The sequence below is a fragment of the Ranitomeya variabilis genome, chromosome 1 (assembly GCF_051348905.1).
Source record: "Ranitomeya variabilis isolate aRanVar5 chromosome 1, aRanVar5.hap1, whole genome shotgun sequence".
In the NCBI taxonomy this organism is placed as follows: domain Eukaryota; kingdom Metazoa; phylum Chordata; class Amphibia; order Anura; family Dendrobatidae; genus Ranitomeya; species Ranitomeya variabilis.
Window position 1 is genome coordinate 224,444,808 of NC_135232.1, and position 23,210 is coordinate 224,468,017.

The window sequence follows — 23,210 nt, forward strand, 5'->3', positions numbered from 1 at the left end:
TTTTCACCAAGGCAGCAGTGAGGCATATAGTATGCATCGCAATTGTAGACTTCCAACCTTGGGAACATCAAGTTGTCAACGCAAAAAGATTAGCAGCAGCAGTGTAAGTGGCATAAGAAATTTCTCTGAGTCGTTTCAAATTTTTTTTAAACCAGCCCGTGCACCAGCAGAAGAGTACAAGTCTGACACGTTGTGAACGACTGGAGAGGATGGTGCAGGAGTATCTCGAGCTCAATATCAATGCCATCAGGGGGGAATTTGGACCTTTTAGCATTTTGGTCTTCAAAAAATGTATGAGTGGTCTGAGCTAGCCTGTTACGCTTTGGAGGTTTTGTCATGCCAGGCAGCAAGTGTTCTCTCAGAACGTGTCTTCTGCACTGCTGGTGGTGTCCTGAGCCTGACGGATAAGCGCATCTGTCTGTCCCCTGAAAGAGGCAGACCACCTCACTTTCATCAAGATGAACAAGTCATTAATTTGTGGCTGAACCCCAGTTGCAGACTGGGCAGACTAGGCGATGGTGTTGTTTTTAGTGTGATGCATTGATCTTGCTTTATTGCAGTCTGTGACACCTTTGTCATGGCTTTTGTGCCTGCTGTGCTACTGCTGCTAATCTTACAAACATTTTTTTTGAAATGTGGAGACTCCATCTGGTGAATTGCCTATAGTGGAAGGTGTCTCAGAGCACCATTATGCTATTTCTACTTTGGGTCAATTGATGCAACTTGTCCTCATGTCTACCCCTAATTTGAACTGTTTGGGAAGCTTTTTGGCCCAACTTAAAGTGTTGTCTATGCATTTGCTTTTGCCTCCCATTGAATTCCATGGGGCCCAGGTATGTTTGGCGAAATGTTCAACGAACATCAGGACATTCGCCGAACCTTGAAAGGCTTGCTCATCTCTGTATCTATCAAGTTTTCACAATGCTTTATGGCTTGTCGTAAAAAAAAACCTCATAAGCATGGTGGTTCAGTGGATAGCACTGCAGCCTTGCAGCACTGGAGTCCTGGGTTCAAATCCCACCAAGGACAATATCTGCAAGGAGTTTATATGTTCTCCCCGTGCTTCCGTGGGTTTCCTCCGGGTACTCTGGTTTCCTCCCACATTCCAAAGACATACTGATAGTGATTCTAGATTGTGAACCCCAATAGGGACAGTAAATAATGTTTGTAAAGCATTAATGGCGCTATATAAATGTGTAAAATAAATGAATAACTGGTAGGATGCCACACATTTATTCACAACCTGCTCAGAGACTTTTTATTTATGCTGTGATTTTAAGGGCAAAAAAATAAAGTAATGGCATTTTTTTTACAAACAAGAAAACAAAAACACCTAAAGGAAGAAAAAAGGAAGCTTTAAAAATTTTCTAGAATGGTTTGAGGCTCATGATAAAGAGATAAAAGGTGTCGACTTGAACAAGCATCTCTGAAATGTGATGGACAAACCAAATCCAATGCATGAGGCCTCACCTTGGAATCTACAGAAATTGAAATATCTGCTGTTAATGTCTAGGTGCCAGGGGATACTTTGATGTACTGTGGCCAAAAGTCCTAAAGGCTGAGATTTTGCCTGAGCATATATGAACTTTTAGCATTTTCTTGTTATCCTGGCTTCTGGATCAGTTAATTTGTAGCTTTGTTTTAAATCCTTATGCAAATCACAATGTGCTGTGTACATAGAGCCTGTACAGCTGCCCTCAGAGTCCCTCCAGCTCTGTACTACTCAACTCTTGCCTAGTGTTTATTTTGTTTTGTTTTTTTGCTTCATTCATTTACGGTGCAAAAGTTTTAAGAAGGGTTTGAACAAATGCTGCAAGGAATGGTTTTAAAAATAGAAGTGTTAATGTATTATACAAAATGCAAAGTGAATGAACAAAAGAGAAATCCAAATCTAAACAATATTTGGTGTGACCATCCTTTTCCTTCAAAACAGTATCAAAGCACCAGTTCTTTTCGGTACACTTGCACAGAGGTTTTTGAGGAACTCGGCAGGGAGCTTGTTACAAACATCTTGGGGAAAGAAAACCCACAAATCTTCTATGGACGTAGGCTTGTTCAAATCCTTCTGTCTCATCATGTAATCCCACACATACTCAATGATGTTGAGGTAGGGGCTCTGGGGGGGCCATTATCATCACTTCCAGGATGCCTTGTTATTCTTTATGCTGAAGATAGCGCTTAATGACATTGGTTCCTAATTTTTTCTGTAGCAACAGCCAATCAGATGCTATTCTGATGATATTACATGATGTATCAGTATCTGCCTGCCTTTATCAGCATTGATAATACCAAAAACTGGGCAACATTGAGAGCCGAAGATGCACTGGTTGGCCAAGTAAACATCAAGCTTACTTCCCTTCAAAATCAGGAGGTATCCAGTAGTGCCATCAGTTCTGAACTGACAGCAATTGGTGGGACCCAGCCAACCACATATGCAGTTTGGAGAAGCTTGGCCAGAAGTGGTCTGCTTGGAAAAACTGCTAGCAAAAGGAATACATTGGACCAGAAACAAGTTTTAGTGAATTAATTATGCACAAAAACATAGGAATTGGGTACAGAAAAATGTCAGCATGTGATCTGGACTCAAGTCAAAATGTGAAAGATTTAGCCATAGCAAAAGGCAGGATATTACAGTTAAATAATAGGTATCTGCAGGCAGCAGCGAAGCATGGTGGAGGTTCTTTGCAAGTTTGGGGCTGCATATCAGCAAATGGAGTCAGGAATTTGATCAGGGCCCACGTGGTTTTTAAAAGAAAAATTAAATAATTTAAAAAAAAAAATTGAGGTTCCTCCCATTTTTGACAACCAGCCAAGCTAAAGCAAACTGCTGGGGCTGGTATTCTCAGACTGCTAAGGGGCCATAGATATTGCCCACTCAGCCGAAAAATAGCAACCCACAGCCACCCCAGAAAAGGCATATTTATTTGATGTGCCAATTCTGGCGCTTTTCCTGGCTCTTCCCACCCACCCTGGTGCGGTGGCAAGTGGGATAATATAAGACACCCCCATTACTAACTCCATAGTTAGACTGTAAAAAAGACACAACTAAAATAAAATCCTTTAATTAAAATAATGGCATAGATGCCTGTATTTGAAATATAAAGCACAGTTATACTCACCTTTATACCTAATCCATTGAAGCCCATGTCACCTCTAAAGACAGAAAATAAACAACCATAATAGTCACCTTCACGCCTAATCCACAGATGCCCATGTCCCCTGGAAAAGAAGAAAAATAGTAAACAACCATATAACTCACCTCTCTGACGTGAAGATAGTTGACACTGTCCCACGACGGTCTGGGTGATTTGGATAGTGGTCACATCAGTGATGCGACCGCTATCCCCGCAAGTCGGAACACGTTGACACAGGAGCGTAGCGAGAAAGTTCACCAGAGTTCAAAGCAGATGAATCATTGTGACCTCACTTACGGCACCACTCACTTCGTGTTATCAGCAACAGCAGGCATAGTTTGATGTAAGTAGTACTCTCTCATCAGCCGACGCCTGTGGCTGGCGGTAACCTTTTTACCGTCAGTCATTTGACAGCATGAGAACGCAGCCCTCTGATTGGCGGTAATGATCCTGCCGCCATTCAGAGCCCATGTTTGCTACGCTGTCATACAGATGACATCATGGAAAATAACGGATGTTCTGGCCCCCCTCTGAATGGGGTCTGGGTTCGAGTACCGTTCTGATACCTGAACCAAACTTCTTTTTTTTTTTAGATGTTCGGCTGAACCTGCTGGACCTGAGCATCCACAGGTTTGCCCATCACTAGTGGTTAGTTCTCCAAAATATTTGAATCAGCCTCCCTGCTGATTTCTTTTAATAACTGTATGTAATTGTAATTACAAGAATTATTAATTATTGGATGCTTTTTGGAAGACAAAGGGCAGTCACCAAATATTGATATGATTTAGATTTCTCTTTTGTTCATTTTGTATTTTATTGATGAAAAACAACTATTGACATTTCTACTTTTCAAAGCATTCTTATCGTGCAGCATTTTTTTCTATAGCTGCCTAAAACTTTCACAGTACTGTATAACTGAAGTATAGAGGTACGGTAGTGGCCAGCATGGGTGTGCAATCAGAGGTGTAATGCAATCATGTACATCAGGCTTTAAGCTGAGATATGGCAGTGGACACAAGCCTGTGGCTCAGATGCTGCTTTTTGTGTCCTGTACATTTCTCTTCAAAAAAAAAAATAAAATACTACAGACCAAGTACACCTCTTCATAGCAGCAGAATTCCCCAATTTTAGCAGCACAATGCTTCTCAACACGCTGTGAAGGCAATGCCTATGCCAAGTTTGTAAAAAAAATAAAAATACTGTAAATGTTCTTTCACTAAACCCAATCAATTATAATAGACTATGGTTTCATGGATGGAAATAATGTGTGTAAAAATGCAAAAATATCTTCACTGGTGTTTTACATCAGCATGCATCTGCATCTGACCACAGCACGTAAGAATAGGATAAGATTAACATTTCCATTTAAAGTCCAGCACATCACAAAACCTCAATGAATCCTTAAGTGATGTAACATTTCTAAGTTTCTCAATCTGATGCCATATATAAAAGCTTCTTTGCTACCGGATGCATCATTTGAAAGGAGTTGTCGCTGAAGAGTCCATCTTCGTCATGAATAGCAGCTGCTGCATTTTTGAGGAACCCATCATGGATGTTGTTCTACCTCCCTTGCTTCTTGTGGAGTTCATCTGTGGCATAATTGGTAATTGTATTGGCCTGTGGATGATTTACAAGGAGATGAAGTCCTGGAAACCAAACTCGGTGTACATGCTGAGCTTAACTTTGGCAGACTTTGTGGTTCTCCTGTGTGTGCTGTTACGTGCAGATTATTACATCCGTCAAAGAAACTGGATCTATGGAGATATCCCTTGCAGACTAATGCTCTACATCATCGCCGTTGCCAGAGCCGCCGCCATGATTTTCCTATCACTCATTGCTCTCACTCGTTATTATCGAATCCTTTTCCCATTTCACAAAGTGAATAACATCACTATAAAGCAGGCGGCCTATATCTGCAGTACTCTGTGGGTATGTATTTTCATACTGCACTCATACATATTACCTAATCCACACTTTTTCTACCTTAATAATGCAATACAGTGTGAAAGCTTCACGGTGTGCCCACACGCCTCCATTGCCTGGCAGGATGTGTTCTACGTCTCATTGTCATTCCTGTCCCTGCTGACTATCTCATACTGCACAGTCCGCATTGCTTTCCACCTAAAGTACAATGCTATTGATACCAATGGAAAGGTAGGCAGAGCAATGAGATTCCTTACATTCATCGCAACTGTCTTCAATGTGTGTTACCTGCCCGGCGCTTCCGTCAGAGTTGGCATCTGGGTATTGAAGACCATGAACTATGAAGATTGTATGCACTTTAGATTGTCCAACCTTGCCTTCTTCCTCACTATTTGCCTTACGTACTTCTACAGTGCAATCAATCCCGTATTATATTATTTTTCAAGCCCATCTTCACATAAGTTATTTCCATGTCTGTGTAAAGACTCTACATATAAGGAGAGTGAAGCCCAGTAAGTACCGTATATCGGACCGCATCGAAAAAAATCATAGGGTCCCATTCATGATTGCATTTCTACCTTTTTTTTTTAGTTGTTTTCCACCTGTTTTTATTTACACCTTATTCTTTACATTTGTGCCTTTTTTTAAAGTCTATTGTATATGTATTTGCCGGTTTGTTTTTTATCTTTGTCATTGTGGGCAGGCTTTGGAGCTTCCCCTTTTTCAGCTGATTCATCAATTGCAATTTTTTTTTAAACCCTTTCACCACCTTGGGATTTTCTGTCTGTGCATTTCCGTTTTTCGCTCCCCTTCTTCCCAAAGCCATAACTTTTTTCCTTGTATCAGTCAATATGGCCGTGTGAGTTGTACCTTTTGAATTACACCATTGGTTTTACCATATCTTGGGAAAAAACTGTAAAGTGTGGTCAAATTGCAAAAAAAGTGCACTTCCACAATTTTTTTTTTACCATGTTTAATAAATGCTAAAACTGACCTGCCATTATGATTCTCCAGATCATTACGAGTTCACAGATACCAAACATGTACAGTTTTTTTTTTTTTATACAAGATTTGGATTATTTTTCACCACTTAAATAAAAAAAAGTGTAATTTTTCGAGACCCGTGTCGTCTCTATTTGTCAGGACCTGTGGCTGGATGAGGGCTTATTGATACCATTTTGGGGTAAATATGATGTTTTGATCGCCTGTTTTGCATTTTATTACAAGACTACAGCGACCAAAAAAAGAACGTAATTCAGGCAGTTTTATTTTTTTTCTCATTACGCCATTGGATTAATCCTTTTTATCTCTTGATGGATTGGGCGTTTTTGAACGCAGCATTACCAAATTTTAAATGGGGCAAATGCAGAGTGCTTTTAAAAATATTTAAAAAATATACCGTAATAGTTAAAAACTTTTTTTTTTTTTACTGGCTTCAATAATCTCCATAGGAGACTTAAAGCTGCTATCATCCGATCACTTTTGTTGCACATAGCAGGGCATCAGCCCTGCTATGTGTAGCTAAAATGATCATCTGCTATGAACGCCAGCATCGGGCCGGCACTCATAAATCGGCAATGACAACCACAGTGGTCTCCTGTAGACACCGGGATGCTATGCCAACCCATCAGCACCATGCAATCATGTGACAGGGGTGCTGACGGGCGGGAATAGTGATGGCGTGCTCATGTTAAATGCTGCTGTCAGACCGCGGCATTTAACATGTTAACAGTTGCGGGTGGATTGCGATTCCACCCACGGCTGTTAGGGGCACATGACAGTTGATCAAATCAGCAGTCATTTACCGGAAAAGATGTGGATTCAGCACCGGAGCCCGCACCAAAGGGGATACACGATCTACGACGTATATATAGGTCGTGAAGCCGTTAAAAAGGCAATCCATTTTGGTGTAAATATATTCCTGTAGTCCCCAGGAGTGATTTGTAGTGATAGTGATTATGTACGCTAGATACGTTGGAATAAATTTTGTGACGATTTAGCATAACATTCAACTTTTTATGCTAAAAAGCCCGCAAAATTGGCAAAAATAGAAATAAAAAAGCATTTTCAATTTTGCGGAAAATGTTGGAACCACATGTGCCATTTTAAAGAATTTGCCACAAAAACCATGAATAAATACTACAAAACAAAAAAAATGAAAAGTGAATTTAAAAACGCAAAAAAAAAAAAAGTAAATGATGAATCAGTGCTATAGAGTGATCTTTAGAAGATATTGCCTATAGAATAATATACAAATATGCCGGCTATGGCCATCGGCTCCATAAAAATATTCAGTACTTGCAGTGTAATGAGTAGATTGGACCTTTGGATAATAATTATTTTTCTTGTAATCTTATTAGCTGCTGTTTTAACAGCTTTTTGAGAACTTGAACAAGAATCTGTGATGCTATAAGATACATCTGATAACTAAAACCAACTACTATAAATCTTTAAAGGGCTATTCTGGTCTCATCAAAAACATGTATTTCAAAACATAAGCAAAATTTCACCATCCATCTTGTTTTTTTTTCAGTATCTCTACTAACTGGCATTATATAAGACCTTTATTTACTTACTTTCCAAGAATAAATAGGGTATTTGTCCCGCTGCATGGCTTGTTACAAGACGATCAGATACATATATTGTAGCTGTAATCAATTCTACATATTGTGACTGTCAAATAACCAGGACAGATTTTATTCACTGGAAGTGAGCACTGGTTAATATTACATGACAGCATGCAGAGATATTGAAGGAATCAATACAGAAAATAGTTTTGCATGGTGTATACTGTATATCTAACATTTGCATGGTGTATATATCTGTAACATCCCTTTAAGGCTTTGGCAGTTGTTTAACCTGAGTGTGAATGAGTGTTTTTACTTTATGAACCTATTATACGATCCATATATTTATCTATTGTATATTCCTATGTATGATTATGTCGCAATTAAAGCTTTAGGACCAGAAGTTTCCATCTGGACTATCTGATATCTGTGGTGGATGTGTCAATCTAAAATGAATGATGAATATGCCATGTTAAAGAGAGAGAGCTACAAAGGTAAAGAAACAACAGAGGCCTCATTCACACATCCGATTTGCACGTACAAGCGCTATTTGACCGGCGTCACACTAGAGAGAAATCCGGACGAGGGAGAGGCGCAAAAACTACACATTGCACATGGACCAATGTTTCTCTATGGGGCAGCTTCCATCAGCCGTATATTTCTTGGTCGTATTTTAGGGGCTGATAAGATCGCAGCATGCTGCGATTGTCAGCGTATTCCTCCAAACATCCGCCAATGAAAGTCTATGGGTGCGGGAAAATACGGATTACACACAGACCACACGTCTGACTTGCGAGAAATACACACCGGTGTGCTATAGAGAAGCCGGTAATTCAGTGCGGTGTACAGTAAAATCACACTGACAGGTTAGGATAGAATAGATAAAATAAATGTCTACACATAGAATAGATATATATATACACTCACTGGCCACTTTATTAGGTACACCTGTCCAACTTCTTGTTAACACTTAATTTCTAATCAGCCAATCACATGGCGGCAACTCAGTGCATTTAGGCATGTAGACATGGTCAAGACAATCTCCTGCAGTTCAAACCGAGCATCAGTATGGGGAAGAAAGGTGATTTGAGTGCCTTTGAACGTGGCATGGTTGTTGGTGCCAGAAGGGCATTTCCAGAGTATTTCAGAAACTGCTGATCTACTGGGATTTTCACGCACAACCATCTCTAGGGTTTACAGAGAATGGTCCGAAAAAGAAAAAAAATCCAGTGAGCGGCAGTTCTGTGGGCGGAAATGCCTTGTTGATGCCAGAGGTCAGAGGAGAATGGGCAGACTGGTTCGAGCTGATAGAAAGGCAACAGTGACTCAAATCGCCACCCGTTACAACCAAGGTAGGCCTAAGAGCATCTCTGAACGCACAGTGCGTCGAACTTTGAGGCAGATGGGCTACAGCAGCAGAAGACCACACCGGGTACCACTCCTTTCAGCTAAGAACAGGAAACTGAGGCTACAATTTGTACAAGCTCATCGAAATTGGACAGTAGAAGATTGGAAAAACGTTGCTTGGTCTGATGAGTCTCGATTTCTGCTGCGACATTCGGATGGTAGGGTCAGAATTTGGCGTAAACAACATGAAAGCATGGATCCATCCTGCCTTGTATGGAGCATCTTTGGGATGTGCAGCCGACAAATCTGGGGCAACTGTGTGATGCCATCATGTCAATATGGACCAAAATCTCTGAGGAATGCTTCCAGCACCTTGTTGAATCTATGCCACGAAGAATTGAGGCAGTTCTGAAGGCAAAAGGGGGTCCAACCCGTTACTAGCATGGTGTACCTAATAAAGTGGCCGGTGAGTGTATATCTCTATAATTGACACACACATACATATATATATATATATATATATATATATATATATATATATATATATATATATATATATATATATTTAATACAGAGCTAGACAGCATAAAAGCCAGTAATTCAATTGCCGGCTTTTGCTATCTCATCAAACCCGACAGGATATGAGACATGGTTTACATACAGTAAACCATTTCATATCCGTTATGTTTTTACATATTCCTCACTAATAATGTTAGAAGTGTCTGTGTGCAAAATTTGGGAGCTCTAGGTGTAAAGGGTTAAATCACGGAAAAAACTGGCATGGGCTCCCGCGCAATTTTCTCCGCCAGAGTGGTAAAGCCAGTGACTGAGGGCAGATATTAATAGCCTAGAGAGGGACCATGGATATTGCCCCCCCCCCGGCTAAAAACAGCTGCCCCCAGCCACCCCAGAAAAAGGCACATCTGTAAGATGAAGCCCACACCAGTTTTTTCCTTGATTTAACCCTTTATTTTAACTCCTAGAGCTCCAAAATTTTGCACACACAAACTACTAACATTATTAGTGCGGAATATGTAAAAATATAAGGGATATGAAATGGTTTATTGTATATATGTTTTCACGAATATTTGAGCCCATGGATCCATTCTATGTCCATTTTGCTAGCCGGCGAGAAAATCTCGCTGTACGGATGCCATACGGATGACACACGGATACTTTTTGGAGAGGAAAAAAAAAAAAAAAAAAATCGCATCCTCGCATTGAATACAGATCACTGCTCAGGAAATTTTCTGTGTATCTCGGCCGTAAAAAACGGACCGTATTTTTATACGTTAGGTCTGACCCCGACCTTTGTCTTTTTCCAGGATAGCACTAGTACCTGTGATAGTCTATGGGGCCATTCACACGTTCGGGATTATGCCAAAGGTCGGATCAAAATTGGCAATGCAAGTCAATGGTGCCGTGAAAAAAAAAAAAAAAATCTGATGGCATCAAGAGTGCGGTCCGATTTTCACGGACTGTCAGAATGAAGGTTGTGACTTTTTTTTTGTATTTTCACCACACACCACACTCTGATCAAACCCTAATCCGAGTCTAAGCAGAAGAAATCGGTCTGTTTTTCTCGTACGCTGAAAAATCAAATGAGTGACTGTGTCCTGACAGAATCAACCAAGTTAAATCCCAATTTACAAATTGGTAAAATCAAGAGACCCATTTTAAATTTTGGGGATCTAATTGAAGAGTGGATTTAAAAAAAAAAATTGTATTTTCAAAATGCCATACACTTCAAGCATTTTTCACAGCTTTTTATTTATTTTTAACCAGTGACCAAAGCACAGTATGACCCCTGTAGATATAGTCAGAGGATACTTTAATCCCCCTCCCACCAAAGCCTGTTTACACCTTCCTGACTAGGCCAAACTTCTCAAATCTAACTTCTCACTTTGTGGTAAGAATTCTGGGATACCTTCTACATACTTCAGTGTTTCTGAGAATGTTTTTTTTTTTTTTTTTTTACACATCGTACTTTATATTACTGGTACATTTAAGGTGATAAAATGTGTGAAAACATTGGAAATTTGATTAAAATTTAGAAAATTTAGCACTTTTTACATATGGAATTTTATGCCCTTAAAACAAAATAGTCATATTGCATAAAATAGCAAATTTATAATTTTTTCCCAATCAAATTTATGAAAGCCGTTTTTTTAAGTGCAACTTCACTCTTGAAGTGACTTTGAGGGGCACATACAGTACAGACCAAAAGTTTGGACACACCTTCTCATTTAAAGATTTTTCTGTATTTCCATGCCTATGAATATTGTACATTCACACTGAAGGCATCCAAACTATGAATTAACACATGTGGAATTATATACTTAACAAAAGTGTGAAACAACTGAAATTATATCTTATATTCTAGGTTCTTCAAAGTAGCCACCTTTTGCTTTGATGACTGCTTTGCACACTCTTTGGCATTCTCTTGATGAGCTTCAAGAGGTAGTCACTGGGAATGGTCTTTCAACAGTCTTGAAGGAGTTCCCAGAGATGCTTGCACTTGTTGGCCCTTTGCCTTCACTCTGCGGTCCAGCTCACCCCAAACCATCTCGATTGGGTTCAGGTCTGGTGACTGTGGAGGCCAGGTCATCTGGCGTAGCACCCCATCACTCTCCTTCTTGGTCAAATAGCCCTTACACAGCCTGGAGGTGTTTGGGGTCATTGTCCTGTTGAAAAATAAATGATGGTCCAACTAAACGCAAATCGGATGGAATAGCATGCCGCTGCAAGATGCTGTGGTAGCCATGCTGGTTTAGTATGCCTTCAATTTTGAATAAATCCCCAACACTGTCACCTGCAAAGCGCACCCACACCATCACACCTTCTCCTCCTCCATGCTTCACGGTGGGAACCAGGCATGTAGAGTCCATCCGCTCACCTTTTCTGCATCGCATAAAGACAGGGTGGTTGGAACCAAAGATCTCAAATTTGGACTAATCAGACCAAACAACAGATTTCCACGCGTCTAATGTCCATTCCTTGTGTCCTTTAGCCCAAACAAGTCTCTTCTGCTTGTTGCCTGTCCTTAGCAGTGGTTTCCTAGCAGCTATTTTACCATGAAGGCCTGCTGCACAAAGTCTCCTCTTATTAGTTGTTGTACAGATGTGTCTGCTGCTAGAACTCTGTGTGGCATTGACCTGGTCTCTAATCTGAGCTGCTGTTAACCTGCGATTTCTGAGGCTGGTGACTCGGATAAACTTATCCTCAGAAGCAGAGGTGACTCTTGGTCTTCCTTTCCTGGGGCGGTCCTCATGTGAGCCAGTTTCTTTGTATCGCTTGATGTTTTTTGCCACTGCACTTGATGACACTTTCAAAGTTTTCCCAATTTTTCGGACTGACTGACCTTCATTTCTTAGTAATGATGGCCACTCGTTTTTCTTTACTTAGCTGCTTTTTTCTTGCCATAATACAAATTCTAAGGGTATGTGTCCACATTCAGGATTGCATCAGGATTTGGTCAGGATTTTGCATCAGTATTTGTAAGCCAAAACCAGGAGTGGAACAATTAGAGGAAAAGTATAACAGAAACATATGCACCACTTTTGCATTTATCACCCACTCCTGGTTTTGGCTTACAAATACTGATGAAAAATCCTGACCAAATCCTGATGCAATCCTGAACGTGGACACATACCCTAACAGTCTATTCAGTAGGACTATCAGCTGTGTATCCACCAGACTTCTGCACAACAACACTGATGGTCCCAACACCATTTATAAGGCAAGAAATCCCACTTATTATACCTGACAGGGCACACCTGTGAAGTGAAAACCATTCCCGGTGACTACCTCTTGAAGCTCCTCAAGAGAATGCCGAGAGTGTGCAAAGCAGTCATCAAAGCAAAGATGGCTACTTTAAAGAACCTAGAATATAAGACACATTTTCAGTTGTTTCACACTTTTTTGTTAAGTATATAATTCCACATGTATTAATTCATAGTTTTGATGCCAGTGTGAATGTACAATTTTCATAGTCATGGAAAAACAGAAAAATCTTTAAATGAGAAGGTGTGTCAAAACTTTTGGTCTGTACTGTACGTCAGAAGACCCTATTTTAAAAACTGTACATCTCAACCTATTTAAAACTGCATTCAGGAAGTGAACCTCACTGGAATGGATGCAAAGTGAAAGAAATAAAATATTACATTTTTGTTTCGCTAAAATGGTGCATTAGCCTCATATTTTTATTTTTCACAAGGGTAAAAGGAGAAAATGGACCTCGGTGTTTGTTGTGCCATGTCTCCTGAGGACACAGATACCCCATATGTGTATATGTGTGGTCAAACACTACTTTTTTGGCACAGGATACGGCTTGGAACTGAAAGCGTGCTATTAGACTTTTACACAATGTGCATACATCCAGTATTTGGGGAGTTTTTTACCTCAGTATTTGTAAGCCAAAAACTAGAGTGAGGCTGCCGTCACACAAGCAGTATTTGCTCAGGATTTTACATCAGTATTTGTAAGCCAAAACCAGGAGTGGAACAAATAGAGGAAAAGTATAATAGAAACATATGCACGACTTCTGCATTTATCACCCACTCCTGGTTTTGGCTTACAAATACTGATGTAAAATACTGACCAAATACTGCTAGTGTGACGGCAGCCTGAATCTGAGAAAAAGTATAATAGTAACACATGTACCATTTCTGCATTCCTACACACACACAGGTTTTGGCTTATACAGTAAATACTGAGACATCATGTGCACTTGGCTGTAATAAATTGTGAACGCCATGTTGCATTTGAAGAGCCCCATAGATGGCAAAAAAACAGCAGAAAATCACCACGAGTGACTCCATTTTGAAAAACACACCCCTCAAGCGATGCATCTGTTGTGTCATGAGCATTTTAAACCCAGTGGTGCTTCAAGGAATATATATATATTTTTTACAGTACGTTTCTTTCTCTAAAATTTTGAGTTGGCTCCAAATTTTTCATTTTCACAGGGAATAATGATAGTAATTTCATTACAAATTGTAGGGTCCATTTTTTTCCCTCAGTATGCAAATCCCCAATAAGTGGTCAGAAAGTGCTGTTTGGTCACATTGCAAAGGTCAGAAGTTAAGGGCACCATTTTGGGATGCATATTTTGCTGGAATGGTTTGTGGGTGCTTTGTCATATTAGCAAAGGACTTAAGGTGTCAGAACAGCAGAAACCCACCCAAAAGTAACTCCATTTTACATACTACATCCCATAATAAATTCATCTGCAGTGAGTATGTTGATACCACGTGTGTTTCACTAAATGTTATACCACTGGGCGAGGTTTTGCACAAGAAAAAACACTTTTCTAAAACAAAAAAACAAACATTTTATATATTCTATATTCATGTAAGTTTCCTCTGATAGCTAAATGAGGGCTTGTTTTTTGTGTGTGACAAGATGGTGGTGTTTTCAGAGTTAATATTTTTAATTACATAAGACTATTTGATATTGTGTTTCATTTTAAGGTAGTGGAATGTTTAAAAGAAAAAAAAACAAAACAGCATTTTGCCCTTTTTTTCGGTTCTCACTGAAGGGGTTAAATAATGTTTAGAAGATCAGGTCATCCTGGACACTGAAATTCCAAGTAAGTGTTTTGTAGTGCAGCGGGGTTGGTTTAGTGTGACAGACAGTGAACACAGGAAAAGTTCACAGCAAAACATCTTTAATGTCCCAAACTCACACAGAGCACAGCACACGGTATCCTCTGGATCGCAGCCGGGAAACAAGACAGTCCATAAGTGTGTCCGGTTGCTAAGGGTGACTGCACCACCGGATCACGCTGCGGGGTGCCAGGAGTTTGCTCTGCTTGGCTCTGTGTTCCCTCACACAGGCTAAGCTTTTGCATAGCCGACTGCTCTGCTTGCTACAAACTCCACACTGACACATCCAAATCATATAATGCAGGGTTTTTAACAATCAACCTGTGGCCGTAGGCCACATGGAAAACCCGGCCGGAGGAAACGGACCAACCCCACTATCTTCCTGTAATCAGTTTCAAAAATAAAAGCCCACAAATGGTTTTTCTAAACATGCCTTGACCAAATAGCTTGACCAGGTCCACACTTTTACTTTGCCTTGTGACTCACAGGCTTCCTGCTGTGAATACAAGGCACTCCTGCGGGTCTAATAGGACTCCGCCTGCATCCTATATTTTATTTTTTTAAATTTACTTACCGTAGTACTGCTACGGGACTTGAACATTTTATCACTTGTCTAATACCCTACTCATGGGTCGTTACTTGTGTGTAAATAGGACACTGACAGGAGGCCTGTTAAGGCCCCGTCTCACTTAGCGAGATCGCTAGCGAGATCGCTGCTGAGTCACAAGTTTTGTGACGCAACAGCGACCTCAGTAGCGATCTCGCTATGTGTGACACGTACCAGCGATCAGGCCCCTGCTGTGAGATCGCTGGTCGTGTCGGAATGGCCTGGGCCGTTTTTTGATCGTTGAGGTCCCGCTGACATCGCTGAATCGGTGTGTGTGACACCGATCCAGCGATGTCTTCACTGGTAACCAGGGTAAACATCGGGTTACTAAGCGCAGGGCCGCGCTTAGTAACCCGATGTTTACCCTGGTTACCAGCGTCAATGTAAAAAAAACCAAACAGTACATACTCGCCTTCTGATGTCCGTCAGGTCCCTTGCCGTCTGCTTCCTGCTCTGACTGAGTGCCGCCGTACAGTGAGAGCACAGCACAGCAGTGACGTCACCGCTGCGCTCTGCTCTCACTGTACGGCGGCACTCAGAGCAGGAAGCAGACGGCAAGGGACCTGACGGACATCAGATGGTGAGTATGTACTGTTTGTTTTTTTTGGTAACCAGGGTAAACATCGGGTTACTAAGCGCGGCCCTGCGCTTAGTAACCCGATGTTTACCCTGGTTACCCGGGTGCTGCAGGGGGACTTCGGCATCGTTGAAGACAGTTTCAACGATGCCGAAGTTGTTCCCCTGATCGTTGGTCGCTGGAGAGAGCTGTCTGTGTGACAGCTCCCCAGCGACCACACAGCGACTTACCAACGATCACGGCCAGGTCGTATCGCTGGTCGTGATCGTTGGTAAATCGCTATGTGTGACGGGGCCTTTAGATCCCGCTTATTACAGGGCCTAACCAACCACCGCTTCAGATATAAAAATCCAATAGGTACATTCGTAATTTACTTAATAAAATAGGCCACAAGTAGTTGAAAATTTTACCTAACACTGTCACAAAAAACAGCAACTTCATGATAAAACATTAAAAAAAAAACTGAGAAAAGAATTGGAGTATAATGCTGAATAAATCTAGATTTATTAGTACAATTATTTAAAAGAATTACCATAGGCATGCCTAATGCCATGTGTAGGCTGCCAGAAAAAACAAAGGACCCTTTAGAGAACCCGAAGCGCTTTTCTCATATGAAGGCATGCAGCTTTTTCAAGGGGTATGTGTGCTCAGATTGAAAAACAAAACCTTAGATGTCAACCAAAAGTAATGATAATCGAGGTGCACGCACACTGCGCCACAAATACCCAATAGTCACCACCATAGGCATCATTGAGCGAGGAGAGCATGCGCAGGAGCGTGGACGCCTCACCATGGCGCCTGGACATGCGCACACACCATATAGACACCGAGAGGTGAAGGAGGTATAAAGCAGCAACAGCTGCGCAAATCAAGTCTAAGGTATGGATTAGTGTTACATCTAGTGGCTAAAGTAATATAAAAATGTTGTACGCTACTTAGCTATTTAGGGATAGGCTTAAAAGCACCACTAGAATGACATGTGCAAATGGGCAATTTTAACAATATATACCTGTCACGCTTCGGCCAGAAGCAAGACGGCGCAGTGAGATGCAAAGGAAGGGAAGCTCTGCCACCAGGGAAAGATTAAGGGGGGCACCCCTGACACTTGTGCAACCCTAAGCTCCCTAGTCGGGTTCTTTCACTCCGTGCAGTGATCACGTTCCTTTCCCTGTCTTACCCTGATAACAAACCTGACTAGTGCGTAGGGCAGAAAAAATGCTAGTCCTGCTCTAACATAAAGGCACAAAGGGAAACAGACCAGGATAAAATAAACAATAATCACTCACTGGGCACCCAGACTACAAAAAGGGGAAAGGGTAAGGAAAATGTCAGGCTAACATAAGGTAAAGGAAGACACTCAAACTTCCAAACAGTAATCTCCACAGACAACCTCTCTTTACATATCTCACACCTCCAAACCAGGTTATAGAAAGTTATCACTGGCAACTAGTATTGGGACCTGTTCTCTTCAACATATTCATTAATGATCTGGTAGAAGGTTTACACAGTAAAATATTGATATTTGCAGATGATACAAAACTATGTAAAGCAGTTAATACAAGAGAAGATAGTATTCTGCTACAGATGGATCTGGATAAGTTGGAAACTTGGGCTGAAAGGTGGCAGATGAGGTTTAACAATGATAAATGTAAGGTTATACACATGGGAAGAAGGAATCAATGTCACCATTACACACTGAATGGGAAACCACTGGGTAAATCTGACATGGAGAAGGACTTGGGGATCCTAGTTAATGATAAACTTACCTGGAGCAGCCAGTGCCAGGCAGCAGCTGCCAAGACAAACAGGATCATGGGGTGCATTAAAAGAGGTCTGGATACACATGATGAGAGCATTATACTGCCTCTGTACAAATCCCTAGTTAGACCGCACATGGAGTACTGTGTCCAGTTTTGGGCACCGGTGCTCAAGAAGGATATAATGGAACTAGAGAGAGTACAAAGGAGGGCAACAAAATTAATAAAGGGGATGGGAGAACTACAATACCCAGATAGATTAGCGAAATTAGGATTATTTAGTCTAGAAAAAAGACGACTGAGGGGCGATCTAATAACCATGTATAAGTATATAAGGGGACAATACAAATATCTCGCTGAGGATCTGTTTATACCAAGGAAGGTGACGGGCACAAGGGGGCATTCTTTGCGTCTGGAGGAGAGAAGGTTTTTCCACCAAAATAGAAGAGGATTCTTTACTGTTAGGGCAGTGAGAATCTGGAATTGCTTGCCTGAGGAGGTGGTGATGGCGAACTCAGTTGAGGGGTTCAAGAGAGGCCTGGATGTCTTCCTGGAGCAGAACAATATTGTATCATACAATTATTAGGTTCTGTAGAAGGATGTAGATCTGGGGATTTATTATGATGGAATATAGGCTGAACTGGATGGACAAATGTCTTTTTTCGGCCTTACTAACTATGTAACTATGTAACTACTCAAGCTAAGAGGTAGGTGTTTGGAGAAATCCAAACAACTGAGATAACTCAGGACGGAAAGCTCTACTTGACAAAACTGAACTGTTTAAACACTTGCAACAGCAAAGCAAGGTAAACCTGTACAGATAACTGGAAGGTAACACAGATCCAAACAGTGCAGGTTTACAGGTAGCCAGACAGCTCGATCTTCTGACCCCTCTCTGTCGCAGTATCCCTGTGACAACACCACTTAGGCCAGGGTCACACTTGCGAGTGCAATGCGAGAAACTTGCGTGAGTCTCTCGTCTCAATACCCGGCACTGGACCAGAGCGTTCAGCTTCATAGAAATACATGCAGCCACACGCTCCGGTTCCGAGTGCTGGCAGCAGTGCTGGGTATTGAGGCGCGAGTTTCTCGCATTGCACTCGCAAGAGTGACTCCGGCCTTAGGAGAAAGATAACAATGTACAATAGAAGTATACCTACGCAAACAAATAATTTCTGATACAGAGTATAAAATAATTAAGAGACCACCGCATCAAAACCCTGTCATGGGCAGCCCAATCTCCAGACCTGAACCCCATTGAAAACCTCTGGAATGTAATCAAGAGGATGATGGATATTCACAAGCCATCAAACAAAGAAGAACTGCTTACATTTTTGCGCCAGGAGCAGTGTGAAAGTGGTGGAAAGCATGCCAAGACGCATGAAAGCTGTGATTAACAATCATGGTTATTCCACAAAATATTGATTTCTGAACTCTTCCTCAGTTAAAACATTAGTATGTTGTTTCTAAATGATTCTGAACTTGTTTCTTTACATTATTGGAGGTCTGAAAGCCCTGTTTTTTTTTTAATTTTGACCATTTTTCTTTTTCAGAAAAAAAATACAAAATTTATTGCTTGGAAATTCAGAGACATGTTGTCAGAAGTTTATAGAATAAATGAACAATTAACATTTTACTCAAAACTATACCTAAAGAGAAAAAATGAAAATTTTGCTGTGGTCTCTTAATTTTTGCCAGAGCTGTATGTGATGTAACCCAGAGTATTTTTCTTTAGTGCATGTAAGCACTAGGATGTTTACTGCACCTGGGTCCGTGTTGCGGGTAGCTATGAGAGATGGGCGGGCCTGGCTACCCACATACCTCACCTGTGGGTGTGGCTACAGCCTACATAATGGAGGCTGTTTGGCACATGGTCTGTGTGTTGGGAGGGAGAAGGCCTCCTGCGTGTGTGGCTCCAGACCGAGCTAGAGTGCTGGACATTACCCCAGCCTTTGTGCCCACAGACCTGGTGGAGCAGAGCCCTGCTAAGAACATTTATGCTTTGTTTTTGCCTGCTCTAAAGGCAGTTTACCTTTTGTTGGTGCTTCTGGGTATATGAAGCAATAAACCCACATGAAGGAAAATGTGAAAAAATTGGAGTCTGGACTGGATTTTCCTTTTCTTTTTCAAAAGAAATTCTAGTGCATACAAAAGAAAAATGTACATGGTCGACATGACCAAGTCGACGCGTTTCAACTGCACTAGGCATCTTACTCATGCCTAGTGAAGTCGAAACGCGTTGACTGGGTCATGCCGACCATGTACATTTTTCTTTTGTATGCACTAGAATTTCTTTTGAAAAAGGGAAAATCCAGTCCTTTTGAGCCGGACTCTAATTTTTTCTATTTTCCTTGATGTGAGGCCAGAGTCTGAGCCCCAGGTGGATGGTGGATAGAGCAACTAGGTGAGCTGGAATAAAGTTTCTATAAATCCACATGAACTTTTAAAGAAATGTGCCTCCTGTTTTCCTCCTGTCGCACCTGAATACGATGTCTACAATTGGTGCTAGACTGCGGGGATCGGTCCAGGAGGTACCTGGGAGAAGTAAAGCAGGTGATTGCTGTGGATTGGCGGGTCCACGAACTCCGGGCAGCTTGCTGTGGATCGGCAGGTCCACGAACTCCGGGCGGCTTGCTGTGGATCAGCGGGTCCATGAAACCTGCAGAGTGGAGCCATGCAGAGCAGTGTGGAGCCTCGCTGTGGGGAACTGTTGGGGCAGATAGGCTGCCATGCACAGGCGGTGAGGGGCCTGTAAGGACTGGCGGAACGCATCGAGTTAATATAGATGTTATAATTGGTGCGTTTGCAGCCCGGGGTCCACTGTGCAGGAGAGAACCTAATCTAGGGGCTTATTTCAGCCAAACCCTATCCACCTACAGGCGTGACCACAAATAGTAAAGCTCATAACATGAAGTGATACTAGCGCATGGCTGTGCAGCCATGCAAACCTTTTATAGCTGCAGCAGCTTCAGAACCTTCCTAGAGGACCAATGGAAGCTACTACAATACCAGAGCAACTTCAGGACCTTCCTAGAGGACCAAGCTGCAGCAGTACCTGCATGTGACCCCTGACCTCCAATGAGAGGTCTTACCTTGTGCATGCTCAGAAGGGAAAAATCAGGACTTAGTCCCAAAGACGTCTGCTCGCTGCTGACCAGTACTGGCTACAATGGCTGAGCCTGGGAAAGCAGCAGAAATCATCCGCACAGTATCAGGCTGAAAAAAGACCAAGACCCAAGTGACAGACTAAAAGAAAGAGAAATACTAAGCTAGGATATATATATATACATATCTTTATTTTAATAGCAGATGGTCAAATTACATAACAAGATAAAAAAAATAATATAAAAAAGAAGTGCACCACAGGACATATAATAGTATTAATAATTAATAGTTAATAATTATGTAATTAACCCACAATATGATTCAAAGGAGACCGGATGCTGAAAAACGTATAATAATAAGTGAAACAGTGAAAATCATCCAAAATGATAAAATATTGTTTAAAATTTACAAAAGTGCATCAATCAGTAGCGAATAAACAAATAAATAACAAATAATAACATAGTGCATCAATAAATTAAAGTGCACAAGTGCCAACGCAAACATAAGGTATTCACACCGGTCAAGTATAGATATCAGAGCCAGTATAGATATCAGAGACACTGCTCTGCCAAAACCAAATTGGTGATTAAATAATGGTAATAATATACACATACAGGATACCTTTAGGGGTTAAAGGGCCACTGTCACCCCCCTCCAGCCGTTATAAACTAAAAGAGCCACCTTGTGCAGCAGTAATGCTGCAGTCTAACAAGGTGGCTCTTTTAGTTTTAGGTTCAAATATACCCCAAATAAAACGTTTTTATACTTAGCCACAATTCCTGTCTCTGGCCACGTAGGCGGGTCCTCACTCCCCAGCTAGGCCAGCAACTCTGCCGTCACTCACATCTTCCTGCGCTTTCGGCGCCGCCCCCTCAGCGCTGTTATCGTTTCAAATCCGGCGCCTGCGCTGTGCACTGGTGTCCTGCGCAGACGCAGTAAGCTCTGGCCGTCTGATGTAATGGCTGATACCAGAGAACAAAAGACATCCACAGAACACCAGGATGGATCTGCTGCACAGCAAATAGCTGTAGGACCTGCGATGATGTCACTGCCATGTGATTGCCCTAATCGCATGGCAGTGACATCATCGCAGGTCCTACAGCTATTTGCTGTGCAGCAGATCCATCCTGGTGTTCTGTGGATGTCTTTTGTTCTCTGGTATCAGCCATTACATCAGACAGCCAGAGCTTACTGCGTCTGCGCAGGACACCAGTGCACAGCGCAGGCGCCGGATTTGAAACGATAACAGCGCTGAGGGGGCGGCGCCGAAAGCGCAGGAAGATGTGAGTGACGGCAGAGGAGCTGGCCAAGCTGGGGAGTGAGGACCCGCCTACGTGGCCAGAGACAGGAATTGTGGCTAAGTATAAAAACGTTTTATTTGGGGTATACTTGAACCTAAAACTAAAAGAGCCACCTTGTTAGAATGCAGCATTACTGCTGCACAAGGTGGCTCTTTTAGTTTATAACGGCTGGAGGGGGGTGACAGTGGCCCTTTAATGTTCGTGTGCACATCGCGCAGGACAGTCTAGACCTTGAGAAGAGAAGAGGGGTGAAGACAGGGTCAGGGGCAAACAAGGTTAATGTCCTTGATAAGGAGGTCATTTTACCACTGACAAACCCCAGCAAAGTGGTAGTCGATGATGTGCGGAAAATAAAACTGACCCAGGGTGGTGGTAGGGATCCAACAGCTAAAATCGAAGTTGGGAGAACTCCAATGAAAAACAGAGAGCCTTGCAGGAGAAGCTGTCCGAATCGACCACTGCCACCTGACAATGAGAGGATCAAATCAACAAACTGACAAAGGAAATGTACACGTGGAAAGAGCGAGTCGACAGTTTCCGCCAGGAGAAAGCACAACGAGGTCTGTCAACAGCTGGTGAACGAGAGGTTGAAGGTGTCATCAGGATCAGGTGCGTCCCATGAAGTCCAAGCTCTCAGCAGCCAAGGCTCAGCTTGGAGAGAAGGAAGCGCAGGAGCAGAAGCTGCTTCATACCATCAACTCCACCGAGAAGCTGCGCTCTGCTCGGCAGGAGGACACAGAACACGTGTCTCAGCTGAAAATCACCTGCTGCAACAAAGCGTAGGAGTTCCAAGACCTCGCCAAAAAAGTTTTCTCGTGAGAAGCAAAAAGTGGCAGATTTACAGGCCGAATTAAAGCGTTTGACAGAACAGAAAACTGAGGAAATCGCGTCTTTGAAGTAAAAAATAAGTTCAATGCAAAAAGAGAGGACACAAAGGTAACAAGCCCTCCAGGAACTGTCCGCAGACTTGGAGAAGAACGCATGTATCAGAGAGGCCCATGAGAAGCATCAGCAGGAGCTTCTCCGGACAGAGGACGAGCGGCACTGCCTGGCAGAGGAGCGGGATAAAGTTCTCTGAGAGCTCAAGATCGAGCAGGAGGCTGAGCAGGAGGCCAAGGCCCAGCTCCAGAAATAAGTGGACGGCTGCAAAAACGCGTTCTCCGCTCTACAGAATGAACTGTCGCGCCCTCTCGATCTCATCGCAATGAAGGAGATTGACCTGGAGAGACTGACCAAAGAAGAGGCCTCCATGGAGGAAGAACTCCAGCAGGGAAAGTGCCATGCAG

The 23,210-nt window shown here is 42.1% G+C and overlaps 1 protein-coding gene across 1 annotated transcript; it reads left to right on the top strand.

The window, feature by feature from the left end:
- The first annotated feature begins 4,646 nt into the window (after positions 1-4,646).
- LOC143793879 (hydroxycarboxylic acid receptor 2-like) lies at positions 4,647-5,813 on the top strand. Its single transcript, XM_077280828.1, has one exon. The coding sequence runs from the start codon at positions 4,647-4,649 to the stop codon at positions 5,571-5,573; it is 927 nt and encodes a 308-aa protein (XP_077136943.1). The 3' UTR covers positions 5,574-5,813.
- Positions 5,814-23,210: the final 17,397 nt, after the last annotated feature.

Coding starts and splice junctions, on each gene's coding strand:
- LOC143793879 (XM_077280828.1), top strand. CDS start 4,647: ATGAATAGCAGCTGCTGCATTTTTGAGGAACCCATCATGGATGTTGTT.